Consider the following 15537-nt stretch of genomic DNA (forward strand, 5'->3'; position numbering starts at 1 on the left):
CCAGCACCATGTGTGACGGTGGTGGAGGAAGTGTGTGTGGCTAAGTAAAGTGGGTTGGAAAGGGTCTGGGGCACCACAGGCTCTGGCCAGGAGTTGGGGTTGGGGCAACCATTGTCAGCCCTACTCAGAAGTGTTGGGGGCAGCGACTCCGGACCCCTCACTCTTCAGGCTGCGTGGGCCACGGCAGCAGTGGGCAGGAGGGGCTCACACGTGGGAGAAGGCATGGCTCTTACAAAGAGGCTTGTCCTTCTTGGAGTAGAAGGTCTTTCCTTCCAGGTTGATCTGACATATCTGAGGACAGTGAAGGCTGAGTCACGTGGGGCGGGGGTAGCAGGAGGCCCTTTCCCAACTTTTCATACACCCTGTGGGTAGCAGGAGTGGGTAGGGAGTGGGGCGAGAGAAGAACAGAGGCGGTAGGGGTGAAGCCCAAGTCCAAGGGGAGCGACCTCACCGCGCAAACGAAGCAGGTGTCATGCCAGCTGAAGCCCAGTGCCTCCAGGAAGCGGTCCCCAGCATCAATCTTGAAATCGCAGCCACGGCATTTTGTGCCAAACATCTTCTCATAGTCTGGGGATGGAGGCAGAGGAGAGGGTCTGGGCCTGTGCCTGCACGGCACCCTGTCCCTCCTCGCCATCGGTGGGCTGCCCGGTACCTCGCTCGCAGTAGGGCGCCCCTTCCTCCATGTAGAAGGCCCGGTTGCGGATCGGTGTCTTGCAGGCGGCACAGGTGAAGCAGTGTACGTGCCAGGTCATCTTCAGGGCATGCATGATCTCCTGAAAGGAGGCCGTGGTGGCTCCATAAGGTTCGGCCCCTTCCCCCAGAATGCAGGAGGGCTGGACCACGTGCTTATCCTTCTCCTGGTAATCGCTACATCTACACATCCATGACTCCCACCTCTCCATCATTGCCAGCCCCCAGGTATCCACGTGGATGTCTGCTGGTCTCTCAGACTTTCCATGTCTGTTCCCAACTCTGCACCCAAACCTGCTCCTCCTGTACTTGACACTAACTCCACTTTCTGTCTGCTCAGGCCACATTCTCCTTTCTCTCACCCCATATCAGGCCCACAAGTAAGTCCCATAGGGTCTGTTTTCAAGGCATCCAGATTCCAATGGCTTCTCAAGCCTCCCAGACATGAGATGTGAGCCACAGCCATCTCTGGCCTGGGTAACTGCATAAAAAAAGGCCTCAGGCCTCCGAACACTGTCCCCAGACTATTCTCACCCTAGCACTCCAGTGAGCCCCTTCAGCCCAGGCCAGGCCACACCAGCCACCCAGGGCCCTGCAGGCCCTTCTGCTGTCCAAGGAAACACCAGGATCCATTCGAGCCCATAGGCTGGTAGATCCTCCTCTAACATTCCCCCCCCAGATCCTGCCACACCTTACTCCTCCCTGTCACCTTCATGCCAGATACACCCTGCCTTAGGACTTTACATTGGCTGTCCCCTCTGCCTGCGTCACTCACATACATATTTCAAAGGCCCCCACACACAACCCTTTCAAGTTCCTGATCTTCCCTTTTTGCCTTAACACCCATCTCACTAACATACCACCAGATAACTTATTTGCTTACTGTCTCTCCTTCATTCTTCTGCCTAAAATCTTACGCCAGGAAGACCCAAAGCATCAATTGCTCTATTAACTGACCTAGCCCAGTAGTGCTTGGCCCTAACAGTGTGAGTTAACCTGGCTTCACTGGAGATGCAGGAAGCAGAGGCTCACGGCATGAGCTCTCCCTATGGCTGTCTACCCCTAGACCCTCAAGCTAACTGGGGCCGGTGGCATTCAGATGTGGAACAGGTCAAGCGGTGTGGCCAACAGCTTGACCTCCTCTGGAGATGTCCATGCTTCCCTGATGAACCCAGGTGACCCAGATCTAATCCCTACAAGGGCTAGGTGGGATACCCAATGGGCCAGGTTGGGACAGTGTCATGGGGGACTACCTGTCTTATCTGTTATGCTTCTAGGAGCAGTACTGGTCAGTTCATTCAGGAGTGCCTAAACGTCCCAGGTTGACACCTACATGTTAAAGTGAACCACCTCTATTTTTTTTTTTTTTTTTTTTGCAGTGCTACTGAAGGAAGCCAGGGGTCTCGTGCATGTGAGTCAAGTGCTTTACCCCTGGGCTACACCCTCAGCCTTAATTAACTAATTAATTTACCTGTAGCACTGGGGATTAAACCTGGTGGCATTCTACTTCCAAGCTACACCCCCAGCCCTTTTTATTTTTAGTTTGAAACAGAGTCACACTAAGTTGCTGAGGGTTTTGCTCAGTTGCTGAGGCTGGCTTCAAACTTGCCACTTGAGATAGATCCTCCTATCTCAGCCTCCTAAGTACTGTGATTAAAGTTGTATACCACATGCCCAGCCTCCCAGCCCATTTATTTATTTATTTATTTATTTATTTATTTATTTATTTATTTGTTATTTTTGGTGGTACTGGGGATCAGACCCAGGATGTTCTACCTCTGAGCTACACCCCCCAGCCATTTTTAAGACGACAAGGTCTCACTAAGGCATACTGAGGCTATCCTTGAACCTGTGATCCTCCTGTTTTAGCCTCCCAAGTACTGGGATTACAAGTGTATACCACATGCCTGGCTTAAATTTTATTTTTATTTTGAAACAGGGTCTTGCTAGGTTGATGAGTCTCACCATTTGCTGAAGCTGTCCTTGAACCTGAGATCTTCCTGTCTCAGCTTCCAAAGTACTGGTATTACAGGTGTGCACCACCATGCCTAGCCCGTTAAACCTTTTTTTTTTCTTCCCTCTGAGCTACACCCCCCGCCCTATTTTTTATTATTTATTTTGAAACAGGGTCTCATTGAGTTGCAAAGGGCCTCATTAAGTAGCTGAGGCTGTCCGCAAACTGCGATCCTCCTGTCTCAGTCTCCCAAATGCTAGGATTACAAACCCAGCTTGACTGGGCTTCTTTTATTTTTGCAGTACTAAAAATGAAGCCTGGGCCTTGGGCATGCTAGGTAAGTATTCTAGAGTTGAGCTATATCCCCAGCCCGAGCAGGCTTTTTAGAATCTAAAGAGCTCCTGTAGAGAGAGCTGCAGGCTGGGCAGCTGCTCCACAACACCTTTCAATGCTGACAGGGTTAGAATCTGCCTTCTTGCCTGCCCATCCTCCCGCTGGCCCCACTCACGCCTGTAATCTTCTTCTTGCACTTGGCACAGCTAGGAGCGTAGCGCACATCGTAGCAAGGGGGGCAAAAGATAGCCCCCTTTTCCTCAAAGAAGCCGCCCTCTTCTAGGACTTTCCCGCACTGGCTGCAGACAAATTCCTCAGGGTGGTATGCATGGCCCAGTGCCACCAGGTAGCGGCCCCTGTGGGGAAGCGGGGCAATGACAGGGAGGAGATGCAAATGGGGGGCTCCCGGTAGGCGACCGAACACCCATTAGAACTTGCATCCTCTTCATCTTTCCAGAGAGCAGAGGACAGGCTTGAGGAATGATGATAAAGCCTAAAGGGAGCCTGCTCTGCACCCTGCAATGCCTCCATGACAAAGAGAGGCAGTTTAGAGCTGGGAGGACAGGGTAAGAACCCATGGCTTGAGCCTAATGAGACTTCTGGTAGACCTAGTCCCATTAGACCTAGGCAGAACCTAGTGCCCACTCCATCTTGCTTGAGGGGCCTGCAGGTCCTAGACAATGGAAGTGATAGAAGGAAGGGGTGCTTTGCAGAGCTCCTGCCTAAAAGCTGATGGGAAACAAGAGCAGGACAGGGCCAGGGCTAAGAAGTAGGATGCTTCTAAAATTTGCACATTGACTCTGAGAGGCTATGACTCTGCTGGGTCCCAGGCAACAGTGTGCAGAGGCAGAGGGCCTGGGAGGGAACAGGCCCTCTCTGCTCTGAAAGCACTGGGGTGGGTGCAGTTTTAGAGTGTCACAAGTGCCTTCCTCCATGTCACCAAATGGAGGCCAAACGCTGCTGGAGGTTGCTGGGGGTGGGGTAGCTAGTGTAGGATTAATGATGTGGGGACCCAAGCCAGGTTTTTAATCCCGCTCCAGCAAGAAACTGAATGCTTACTCTCCCCCAGCAGCAGCTGAGGCAAGAAGGACAGGAAAGGCCAGGGTAGGAAGGGAACAGGCCACCCACCGGATGACCTTGTGGCACTGGTGGCACACAGGAGTCTTGCCATTGTTGCCGCTCCCTCCTGGGCCTCCCCCGGCAGCAGCCTGAACGATGGAGGTACGGTTCTGCAGAGGCGTGGGTGTGGCCGGCTGGCTGTGCCGGGTCAGCACTGTGCTTGTTTTGTCTGGGGCATAGCGCTCAGCAAATGCAGGGTCCACAGCCCAGGGGGGGCGGCTGCTAGGGCTGGGGGTGGTAGGGCCTGCCAGAGCCAAGGAAAGTGGTTCTAAAGGAGTACCTAGGAACCCCAAAGGGCAGAGGGTGGAGCCCAAGGCAGCTTGGAGATGCCCACCACTTCCACGTTCCTTCCCCAGGCCCACACCCAAGCCCACTGTCTCACCAGGCCAGGGTTCCTGGGTTGTAGCTGAGGCTGGGGCTGAGGCTTCTGTCCTGGGTACCTGGCTGCAAGACCTGCCATTCAAGGTCCTGCACAGCTGAGGCTCCTGACATGACCCTACCCCCATACCTCAGTTATGCTGGTCCCAAGGGAGACACCTTAGTACAGGAGAGCTTCTGGGCTGGACCCTCTTGGATAGTGATGGGAAAGACTGCTTCTTCTAGTTAGGTCCAGCTATCTGGAACAACCCTACCTCGGGGCAACCCTCGGGCTCCCCCCACCACCACCCAGGGGGCCATTCTGTTGGCAGGGGAGGGCTCCCTCTTCATTACCCCTCCCACTGTGACACAGACTGGAAGACCCACACTGTGTCTAAACGCTCAAACACCCATACCCAAACACCCAAAATGAAAACCAGGCCTACAGAGAGAAGACAGAGGCAGAGAAAGCAGGGCTGAGAATGTTTATTTCCATGCCCAAGGTAGCGCAGACCTGGCAGACTACAGGACCATAGGGCAGAGAGGGCAGGCAGTGTCAGACGAAGTCAGGCCCTGTGCCAGGCAGGCTGCTGGGCCAAGCCAACAGAGGCTCAGGCCAGGGGCAGGAAAGGGGTAGGTGAGGTAGGCAGAAGCTGGAGGCATGAAGAAGGTGCCCCTGGCAGGAGGAAGAGAGAGAAGGCAGAGAGGGCAGCCGGCCGGAAAGGTGGGCTACGACTGCACATTGAGCACGTGGGCAGAGCGCTGGTGGTGCCAGTCCCGGAGGCGGGTGTAACGTGGGCTCTGTAGCTCCAGGACATACTTTTCCCTGAGGGGCAGAGAGAGGAGGAGGAAGTGAAAGGAAGGAGAGATGGAAGGGAGGCAGGGAGGGAGGATGGAAGGAAGGAAGGAAGGAAGGAAGGGAAATGGAAAGCCTTGGCTTGGGAAGGCCAAGAGCAGACATGGGGCAGCAGCTGGGATGGAGGAGGCGCGAAGCTGGAGAAGGGCTGCTGCAGCCTTTACCTTGACTTCCTCAGGTGCTCCTCATCCGGGTCTTGCACTGAGAGGGCAGAGGCAGGCAATGACCAAGAGAAAGGAGGGTGACCCGGGCTTCAGCCCCGCCCAGCAGCGGGTTAGGCCTGAGCTAGGGCCAGGAGTTTGCCCTGTCCTGGCACTTACTGAACTCTGTGCCCGTAAGGTGGGCGAGGATGCGGAAGGAGCGGGACTGGCCTGTCCCTGGTCGGGGCCGCCAATCCTCGGTGTTCTCCATCAGCCGCTGCTTGCTGGCATCTGGAACCAGCGGTCTGAATGGTTGTCTGCAGGGAGGGTGTGGCTCAGAACCTCACACTGGGGTGGGCAGTCGGCGCAGTCCCTCCCAGGGGTCGTTAGGAATGGGTCAAATGGACAAAGGGGGAGGGCTAGGCCAGGGGCCCTGCTGGGTAGGTGAGAGAGGGCAGCCAGGGTAGGGAGGGGCCGCCTCCCAGAGTGCCAAAAGGAAGGAAGAGAGGGACAGGCAAAGGGGGCTCACTGACTTGTCAGGGGTCTGCACCTGTGAAGGAAATAGACAGATGGACAGATAAAGGGACAGATACAGGGGGAAGAAGAAAGATGGGGAGGGGTCAGAGTAGCCGGGGTTAGGCAGCACTCAGTGGGGCTCAGTTAGCCCAGCACCATACCCCAACCCCAGGCCGCCAGTGGTGGGGGCGCTGGCTGGTTCTGAGCCCCACCTCCCGGGAGGGCGGTACCTGCCCAGGAGCTAGAGCTCAAGCCCTGTGCCTTCAGCCCCCACCCTGGCCGCCAGGGGTCGCTGCCGCACGGTTCCCGCCCAGCTGAGCTGCAGCGCAGAGAGCAGCAGCGGGGCAGCGGGAGGGGGCCGCGCAGGGACCGGACAGCAGCGTGGGCGGTGGGCGGAAGTGGGCGGGCAGAGGCTGACGTACCCATTCTGCTGTGGGGTGCTGTCAGCAGGCGGGGGTGCCCCGAAGGGCCGGGCCGTCTTGTTGAGGGAGGCGCTGGGTGCAAAGGTGTACCGCGGGGGTTCCGCGGCGGGGGCCAGGGCCTGGGCGGAAACAGAGCCGGGCAGGAAGGGCGGGAATGGGGGCCTGGGTGAGAGTGGGGAGCCCCCCTCAAAGGACAATGGCAGCTCCAGCTCCACCTCACCCATGTGGCTGGAGGCTCCGGAGAGGGGGACTCGGGTTTCAAGTGGCCCGTTTAAGCGCTCCGATCTCAGCCCGTGCAGGGCTGGGGGAGAACCAAGTGTGGGCGGGCGCACAGCACAGGCCACTGGGAAGGAGGCAGGCGGACAGGCAGGCAAACATGCTCGGTGCCCAGACCGTGCGGCAGCCCTCACCCCGACTCTGCCATTCTGGCATCTGTCCTCTGCTCCCAGTAAGGATGGGGTGCCTGGGCTGTGCCAGGGAGGGCAGGTAAGCCCCCGAGTCTAAGCCCCTACCACCACTCGCAGCCCCTGATGTCCCTGGCCCACAGCCTACCTTCTGTGGTTTGCTCGGAACTGGCTGCGCCCTGGGGAAAAAGGAAAGGCGGTGATAGGGGCCGGGGACAGGGCGGCCCCACCCCCCAGCTGGCTAGGGCGCACCTGCTGAGACCCAGGCTGAGACGCTCCCCGCAGGCGCGGATCTTGTTCTGGGCCTCAATGTGCGTGAGGCCCCCTGCATCCTCGCTATCGATGCTCAGCACCCAGTCCCCCACGGCCACACCAGCCTGCGCGGCTTTGCCTCCAGGAGTGAGCTGTGGAGAAAGGACGGGTCACAGAGGCCCAGAACCCTGCAGGCAATTGGAGACCAGTGGCAGTTCACTCTCCCTGCCTGCTGTAAGCTGCCCCACTTATAGAACCTAGAGGGAGGACTCTTTAGTCAACATTTCTGGGCAGCTCCTGGATACTAAAAAGACCTTTTAAGTGGTGGTGCTCACTGGAGCTGTGCAATTTTACCTATCACACTGCCTATTTATTCACCTCCAGGACCCGCCCTTACAGCCCAGATGCTGCTTTATCAACTAACAGCCACGCTCAGGCTAAACACACACTTTTGGGCTATAACCACAGCCTTCTGAGGCCCCTGCAGCCTCCTTCCTGGGCTGTTCCACCTACCAGATATGTCTTCTGGCTTGTGCACATGGCAGCTTCCTCCCTGGCAACACGGGGTGCGCTCACTGACCTCTGACACTGCCAACATCCTATCCTGGGGCCCTCTGCAGAGATCTGTCTGGGCCTGGAATAGGCCTTGACTTCTCCAAGGTTCCCTGGGGACAGTGCCTGAATGGGGCTCAACATATCAGTTGGATCTTTGTAGCTGTAACTGAGTCATCCTCATGCCCCCACGGTCCTCTGGGGTTTGAGATGGAAATCCCTGGCATGTGTAGCAGAGGAGGAGCAATGTTGCCTACAAGCAGTGCTGGAAAGCAGTGACCCATAGTCAAAGGAGAATGGAGTGTGCTGCCTAGCAGGCGAGGGAGACCTTATGAAGGGTAGCAGTTTTCAGGCCTGGGATTAGGTACTTCCAAGGCCTCTGACAAACCCTTCTAGCCCATTCACAACTCAGGTAGATGGCTGTCCATGGGTCTTAGCTCACTGGGCTCCCCGGCCATCTGGCAAGGGGCCTGGCACTGGATTAAGCAGATTTAATTTACACTTTACAGGTGGTGATGGGAACTGGGGGGGTGGGGACAGGCTGTCTGAGGCCCTGGGAGGCTGCTCAGGTAGGCAGGTGCAGATTGCTAAGGCAGGCAGAGGGAAGAGGAGATGTTCTTGAGAAATGCTGGGGGCAGAGGAGCCACACATGAAGATCTCCTGTGTGAAGACAAAAGGAAAAACTAGACTTGATGGCTCTAGTGCATGCTTGCAGAGGAGGTCAGAAGTGAGCTGGGCGGCCCTTTCTTCATCTGCTAAATAATAAATACTAATAGCAGCTTACATGGAATACCTATTTGCCGCATTACTGACACCAAATCCTCCGGCAAACCTGTGGAGTAGTCTGGGATTATACTCATTTCACACATGGAAAACATGGTTAAGGGCCTGTCTTAAGTAACCCACCTAGTAAGAGGCAGGGCTGGGATTTGACCCTGACCCTAAGGCTCCACCACTCCAAGCATTTCTGCTAAGTGCGAGGATTCAGAGAAAGACTCCTGAAATCCCTGGCTAGGTTTGGGGTCTGGACGCCCTATCTTACCTTTAGGTCACCACTTACAGAGGGCACAGGGAAGTACTGACCTCAAGGGGAAGTGACTTATTTATTCAAGGTCACAGTGAGTCAGTAGAAGAGAAACCAGGTTCAGCCACTCCCCACCCACACCAGCTGGCTCCCAGGAGCTATGGGCTGAGCCTGAGGTAGGGGTCCTGGGGTGGGGAGCAGTGTGGGAAGGCAGGAAGCATAGAGGGGTAGAACAGTGATCAACAAGGCAGAGAGAGAAGAAAGAAAACTAGCTCTAGGGGAGGTGGTTGGAGGGAGAAACAGAGAGCTCAGGACTGAGGGGGAAAGCCAAGGGGCTGGACATCATCCGGGTGGGAGTGAGTCAGTCCCAGGGCTCCACTGAGTAGCCCAACCCCCCAGTCCCAGACGTTACCTCATCTCCCAGGCAGGGCTCACAGCCAGCCGAGCACCTCCCTCCTCCCTCCACTCTGGGGTCAAGGGAGGGGTAGGGGGCTGGCCCAGCTCAGAAAAGACCACTCCACCCAGCCACCCATCAGGGCCCAGATCCAACTCCAGTGCAGGGCTCTGTGGGCTGCCCCACCCACATGCTGGGATGACTGGCAAGGCAGTCTGGGCCCAGAGTGCCCCCAAGAGGCCACAGCTGAAAGGCCATCTTCATCAATGAGAAAACCAAGGCACTTCCTCAGGAATGGGGATGTAGGATAGGCTTGAAGACTAGGAAGGTCTGTGTGCGGGGATGGGGTGGTGGAGGGACTGCAGCCTTCCAGATCCTTGGAAAGAACGCTGCCTGCCTGCAGACAGACTCTACCTCCCGACAGGTTGGGTAGTGCCTGGACAACTCCTGGCCCCCTCCTGTCTGGGCTTACCCTGGATTTTCTGCCAACAACTGCCTGCCCACTGCAGGGCTGGGGACCTCTTTGGGCAGATGGAAGTGGAGACAAGCAGTCTCTACCTCCTTCTGATGCCAGGCCAGTCAGAGACACCAAGCCCTAGGGCTGGCCTCACCCGTTTTGGGGAGGCAGTGTGTTCTGAGTCCCACAGCTGGACACTACAGCTGGTCCTGTGGGTCACTGATGGGGCGAGAGCCCACTGATGGTGTCTCAGGGCGCAGCCCTAGGCTTTTTGAGACCTTTTGAGCTCTGCAGACTCTAGCCACAGTTGGCCGTATCAGCTGGGGCTGAATTCTTGGGCTTATAAGGCAATACCCCTGCCACAGGAAGGAGCCACCCCTTAGCTCCACCTCCACAAGGGCAGACTCTCAAAAATGAGAGCCAGAGCCTCAGAGCCCAACCTTAAAACATCTCTGCTTAGGGTCAAAGGCCACCGAATCCAGAATGGGACCAGTGGGGAGGGACCCAGGTCCTCAAACAGATTGGGAAGAGATCCTTTTCTCCCATTCACAAAAAGTGCAGGCCATAGCCAGGCATGGTGGTGCACATTTGTAATCCCAGTACTTGGGAGACAGGAGGACCACAGGCTCGAGGACAACCTCAGCAAGTAGTGAGACTCTCAGCAACCTAGTGAAACCCCATTTCTTTTTATTTTTTTCTTTCTTTTTCTTTTTTATTTTTTTGGTGGTACTGGGGATGGAACCCAGGGGCCTTTTACCTCGGGGCTACACTCCCAGACCTATTTTATATTTTATTTGGAAACAGGGTCTACACTCCCAGACCTATTTTATATTTTATTTGGAAACAGGGTCTCTTAAGCCAGCGCGGCTGACTTTGAACCTGCGCGATCCTCCTGTCTCAGCCTCCCAAGCACAGGGATTACAAGTGTGCGCCACCACGCCCGGCTTAGTGAAACCCCATTTCTTTTTTTTTTTGGTGGTACTGGGGTTCCTGGAAGCCCTTCTACCTCCGGGCTACACTCCCATACCTATTTTATACTTTTTATTTGGAAACAGGGTCTCTTAAGCCAGCGTGGCTGGCTTCGAACCTGTGTGATCCTCCTGTCTCTGCCTCCCAAGCACGGGGATTACAAATGTGCGCCACCATGCCCGGCCGTGAAACCCCATTTCAAAAAAAAAAAAAAAAATCAGGCAGGCTGGGGATGTAGCTTGGAGGTAGAGCACCCCTGAGCTCAGCCCTCAGTAACACACACACACACACACACACACACACACACACACACACACACACACAGTGCAGGATATCCTGCACACTGGTTCAAATCTTTGCTTTGTCATGGAATTGCTGAACATGCCCCCTCTAGGCTGTTTCATTTGGAAAAATGGGATGGCAACTCTTCCCTAGGTGACAGCAAGGTTAAAGACGATCCTATGGTCAAGCCAGGTGTAGGGGCACAAGTACTGTCATCCTAATACTTGGGAGGCTGAGACAGGAGGATCACAAATTTGAAACCATCCTTACTTAACAAGACTCCCCACAGCAACTTAGTGAGACCCTTCCTTCCTTCCTTTCTTTTCTTTTCTTTTTTCTTTTTTGGTGGTACTGGGGTCTGGAAGCCCTTCTACCTCCGGGCTATACTCCCAGACCTATTTTTTATACTTTTTTATTTGGAAACAGGGTGTCTTAAGCCAGCACAGCTGGCTTCGAACCTGCGTGATCCTCCTGTCTCCACCTCCCAAGCGTGGGGATTACAAGCATGCGCCACCATGCCCGGCTTCCTTCCTTTCTTCTATCTTGAGATACACACCCAATTTCTTTTTTTTCTTTTCTTTTTTTTTTTTTGTTGTTACTAGGGATGAAACCCAGGGACATTCTACTTCTGAGCAACACCTCAGCCCAATTTTTTATTCTTTATTTTGAAACATGATCTCAGTGAGTTGCAAAGGGCCTCACTAAGTAGTAGCTGAGGCTGTCCGCAAACCATGATCCTCCAGTCTCAGCCTCCCAAATGCTGGGGTTATAAGCATGCGCCACTACGCCTGAACTTTTTATTCTTTATTCTGAAACAGGGTCTAACTAAATTGCAGAAGGCCTCACAAGTTGCTGAGGCTGGCTATGAATTTGTGATCCTTCAGTCTCAGCCTCCCAAGTACTGGGATTACAAGCATACCCAAGCATACCCAGAGAGACCCTGTTTCAAAATAAAAAAATAATACAGGGCTGAGGATGTAGCTTGGAAGAATGCCCTTGGATTTAATCCCCAGTATCAAGATGAAGAAAAAAAAAGTCCTACTGTCAAAGTGCCCTGCCTGGGGCCTGGCTCCACACAATCCTCCCTCAAGTTCACACACTTTATGGAGATGTCAGGCTCCCAGCCTGAAAAGAGGCCTTCTCTTTGCCCTCAGAGGCAGCCACGGGAGCTTCGTGGACTGGCATCAAATACAGTATCTTGCTAGGGAAGTTTGGGGGCTTCTCTCCCAGCATCCACCTTCGTTGGGAGTCTTTGCCAAAGGTGTTCTCCATATCTCTGGACCCAGAACACCTCTTGCCTGCTGGCTCTAGGCTCGCTCCTATTCAGATTCCTCCCATCACCCACTGGAGACTTGAGCACCCTAAAGCCCCTGGGGGCATCCATTCCCCAACCTAGGCTCACCCGGGAAATGGAGAGGGGCACATTGAAGTCCTTGCCTCCTTGCAGGCGAAAGCCCCAAGGTGCTGGCCCCTCCAGCACTACCTTGAAGGAATCCATGGTGCCTGTTCCTGAGAGGAGAGAAAAGAAGGTGAGTGGCCAGCACTGCAGGCAGGCAGGCAGGCAGGCAGGCAGGCTGGCGGGCCCAGCTCGGGTCACTAGCCTTGGACAGGTGCCGAGCAGGCAGGGGCAGATGCTGAGCCCACCCAAGGCATGGGTGGGCTGCTGGCTGGCAGACCTCAATTACAAAGACAACTGCAGCCCTCCTCCCAGAGACTGGAGGGTAAGGAGAGCTCTCACTCATGCCCGAAGTTCTTTTCATCCAGGGGTGGTCTGCGGGACTAATTTGGCAGGCCTTCTCCCCCAGCCATCCTGGAGCCCGGGGCGGTGGGGTGAGTCAGGGGCAGCAATTCTCTCCCCCGCCCCCAGGTCCCGGCAGGCCGCGGCTAGAGCCTGCTCGGACTATATAAGGCGTGTAAGCTGACACTGTGCGGAGAGAGCACACGGGGGCTCGGGACGCGAGGGGGAGGGGAAGGAGGGAGGCGGCAGGAGCGAGTCCTGGCCATTCCGGGACCGGTCGAGGCTTCTGGGAGCCAGGGCGGGTCCCGGGACGCGGAGAGGGAAAATGGAGTGATCCCTGCCGAGATCGGTGGAGGCCGGGACCCCAGAGCAGTCAGGAAGAGGATCTATTCTGCCACCCAGTGGAAGCGGTGCCGCCCACGCAGGGCCGCTCCCACTTCGACGTGACTCAGTTTCCCCCTAGTCTCTCGCCGGGGCCCCACGTTTTGGCCAGTTCCCAGCCGAGGGAAGCAGCGCAGGCGCCAAACCGCCCCGCCGGTCGGCTTCGCCACAGGAAGGCGGGGGCGAAGGCAGGGACAGGAGCCCGCAGGAGGGGTCACAGCGCGGGCCGCGGCCCCCGTGCCCTCCATGGCCGTCCGCCGGCCTCCGGGCCCTGTCTAGCACAGCCCACGACGCCCCGCGCGGCCGCCGGTACCTGCTCCGCCTCGCCGAGGCGCTGCTCCGCCGCAGAGTCCAGGCAGCGGCGTCCGGACCCGCCGCCCCGGCTCTGACCCCGCCCCGCGGGCCGCGTCCGCTTTGAGCCCGAGGGGCGTGGCCGAGTGTGGCCACGCCCACCACTGGAGGGCGGGGCCGCGGCGCAGGGAGACTCCGCCTCCCCGCCGGCGGAGCTTCACTGGCCCCGTGCGCCTCCCGCTGGCGGAGTGGAAGGAAAGCGGCCTTCTGAAGTCAGCCGGCCCAGAAGTTGTATCTACTCCTTAGTTTCCTTCCCCGAAAAATGGGACAATACTACTCTTCTGTCAGGGTCCCCATCAAAGGTCGGTATGGTAGGCACAGCATCAGCGACTCCAGAATTTCTAAATCTGTTTAAGGTTTCCGGGTGCCATGATGCACTGCTGTAATCCCAACTACTGGGGAGGCTGAGGCAGGAGGATCACAAGTTCAAAGCCAGTCTGGACAATTTGAGACTCTTCAAATAAAAATAAAAAAGGCTGGGGATATAGCACAGTGATAGAGCACTTGCTTAGCATGGGTGTGGCACTGGGTTTGATCCCCAGCACCGCAAAACAAAACCAAACCGGGTGTGGTGGTGCATGCTTGTAATCCCAGCGCTTGGGAGGCAGAGACAGGAGGATTGCACAGGTTCAAAGCCAGCCTCAGCTACTTAGGCTCTCAGGAACTTAGTGAGACCCTGTTTCCAAATAAATTATAAAAAAAATAGGAAAGCCCCTGAGTTCCACCCCCCAGTAACATACACACACACACACACACACACACACACACACACACACACACACGAGGGCTCAAGGGGTGGGGTAAAGTGAGGAAAACTGAGGGGCATGAGGAGTTTTAGGTTAGCTTTGCAGGGGCTGGGGTGTAGTACTGTGGTCAAGCGTCTACTTGGTATGTAGGAGCCCTGGGTTCAATTCCCAGCACCACGACCAACCAAACCAAACAGGTTTGCAGAACACTCTCCAGAAGCAGGGGTGGGGGCAGGCATGAATGGAGGTGGAACAAGGCCTGGCTCTGCCCTGAGCCTGACAATGTAAGTGGGGCCTTGCTTCAGGGACTCCAGAATTTGTCTCTGCCAGACAAATCAGTAGCCTGCCACCTGTGACCCCAGCGCCCATGGGCTGTGTCCCTTTATACCCCACTCCAGAGCAAGCAGCAGAACAGAGTAGGGGGACTAAAGTGAGAGTCCCTTCTTCAGAGTCCCCACTTTGCCCCAGCCTCAGCCTGGTGGTTACTGCAGGCCTCGGGAACATTAGGGTTAGGATGAGAAATCGGGAGCCCCTCCCCGTGGCTGGGCCCCTTCGCTTCCTTTTAGGATCTGGTCACTGCTGTCCCCTGGCTTTGAGGCTCCTCTTGCTTCACTGGCCTCTCACCACCTCCCTGAAGGGTTCCTCGTCCGCCGCTGGCCTTGGTCCTCTGACCTCTGCACTCACTCCTGAGGACCCCATTCTGTCCTATGGCTTTCAAGGACACCCATGTGCCAAGTATTCACAAGGGGTTTGGTCAGTCCTGACCCATTCCCCCTTCCACATCTATCTATATAAATTTGGGACTGGGGATTGAACCCAGGGGCATTCTACCTTCGAGCTATACCCCCAGCCCTTTTTATTTTAAAACAGAATTTTGCTAAGTTACTGAGGTTGGCCTCAAACCTGCTATTCTACCTCAGCCTCCCAATTACTGGGATTACAGGTGCACAACACAATACCCATTTCAGACTCCACTATTTTTTTTTTCTTTTTGGTGGTACTGGGGGTGGAAGCCAGGGGCTTTTCTACCTGCGGACTATACTCCCAGATCTATTTTATACTTTATTTGGAAACAGAGCCTCACTAAGTTGCTGAGAGCCTCACTCAGTAGCTGAGGCTGGCTTTGAACCTGTGAGAGCGTCCTGTCTCAGCCTCCCAAGCATGGGGATTACAAGCGGCTCAGACTCCACTACTTAAGAGGCTCTCTAGATGTCTACTGTATTCACAAGCCATAAGGCCAACTCAGACTTGTGGTTTTCCCTAACTCCTTCCTCATCTGTCAGTGGCACCACTAATCATCTGATTGGTTCAGCAGAAACTACAGTTATTCTTCCTTTCTTATTTCTGTTATTCCCCAGGTTCTACAAATTCCAACTTCAAAATATCTTCACATCTTGCTCAGTGTGGTGGCACACACCTATAATCCCAGCAACTTGGAAGGCTGAGGCGGGAGGATGAAAAGTTTAAGAACAGCCTGGTCAATTTAGCCAGACTGCCGCAAAATAAAAATAAAATAAAAATAAATAAAAATAAAAAAGTGACTGGGGCTGTAGCTCAGCAGTAGAGTGCTTGCCTAGAATGTGTGAGGTCCTGGGCTCAA

The 15537-nt window shown here is 55.4% G+C and overlaps 1 protein-coding gene across 4 annotated transcripts; it reads right to left on the reverse strand.

The window, feature by feature from the left end:
* Positions 1–204: 204 nt before the first annotated feature.
* On the reverse strand, positions 205–12219 carry PDLIM7 (PDZ and LIM domain 7; the record flags this gene model as incomplete). 4 transcript variants are annotated; one of them, XM_080715685.1, is made up of 12 exons in its annotated part: positions 205–291; positions 452–567; positions 653–773; positions 3153–3333; positions 4106–4340; positions 4479–4540; positions 5474–5510; positions 5630–5766; positions 6388–6506; positions 6940–6970; positions 7044–7195; positions 12124–12219. In XM_080715685.1, the coding sequence occupies 12 exons, from the start codon at positions 12217–12219 to the stop codon at positions 205–207; spliced, it is 1374 nt and encodes a 457-aa protein (XP_080571811.1). The 4 variants fall into 4 exon arrangements, with proteins under 4 accessions (XP_080571811.1, XP_080571812.1, XP_080571813.1 ...); XM_080715686.1 differs by lacking the exon at positions 6388–6506 and having other exon boundaries at positions 5630–5783; XM_080715687.1 differs by lacking the exons at positions 205–291; positions 452–567; positions 653–773; ... (1 more) ...; positions 4106–4340; positions 4479–4540 and adding an exon at positions 5183–5279.
* Between the last annotated feature and the right edge of the window lie 3318 nt (positions 12220–15537).

The sequence above is a fragment of the Muscardinus avellanarius genome, assembly GCF_963383645.1.
Source record: "Muscardinus avellanarius genome assembly, chromosome: 1".
Taxonomy (NCBI): domain Eukaryota; kingdom Metazoa; phylum Chordata; class Mammalia; order Rodentia; family Gliridae; genus Muscardinus; species Muscardinus avellanarius.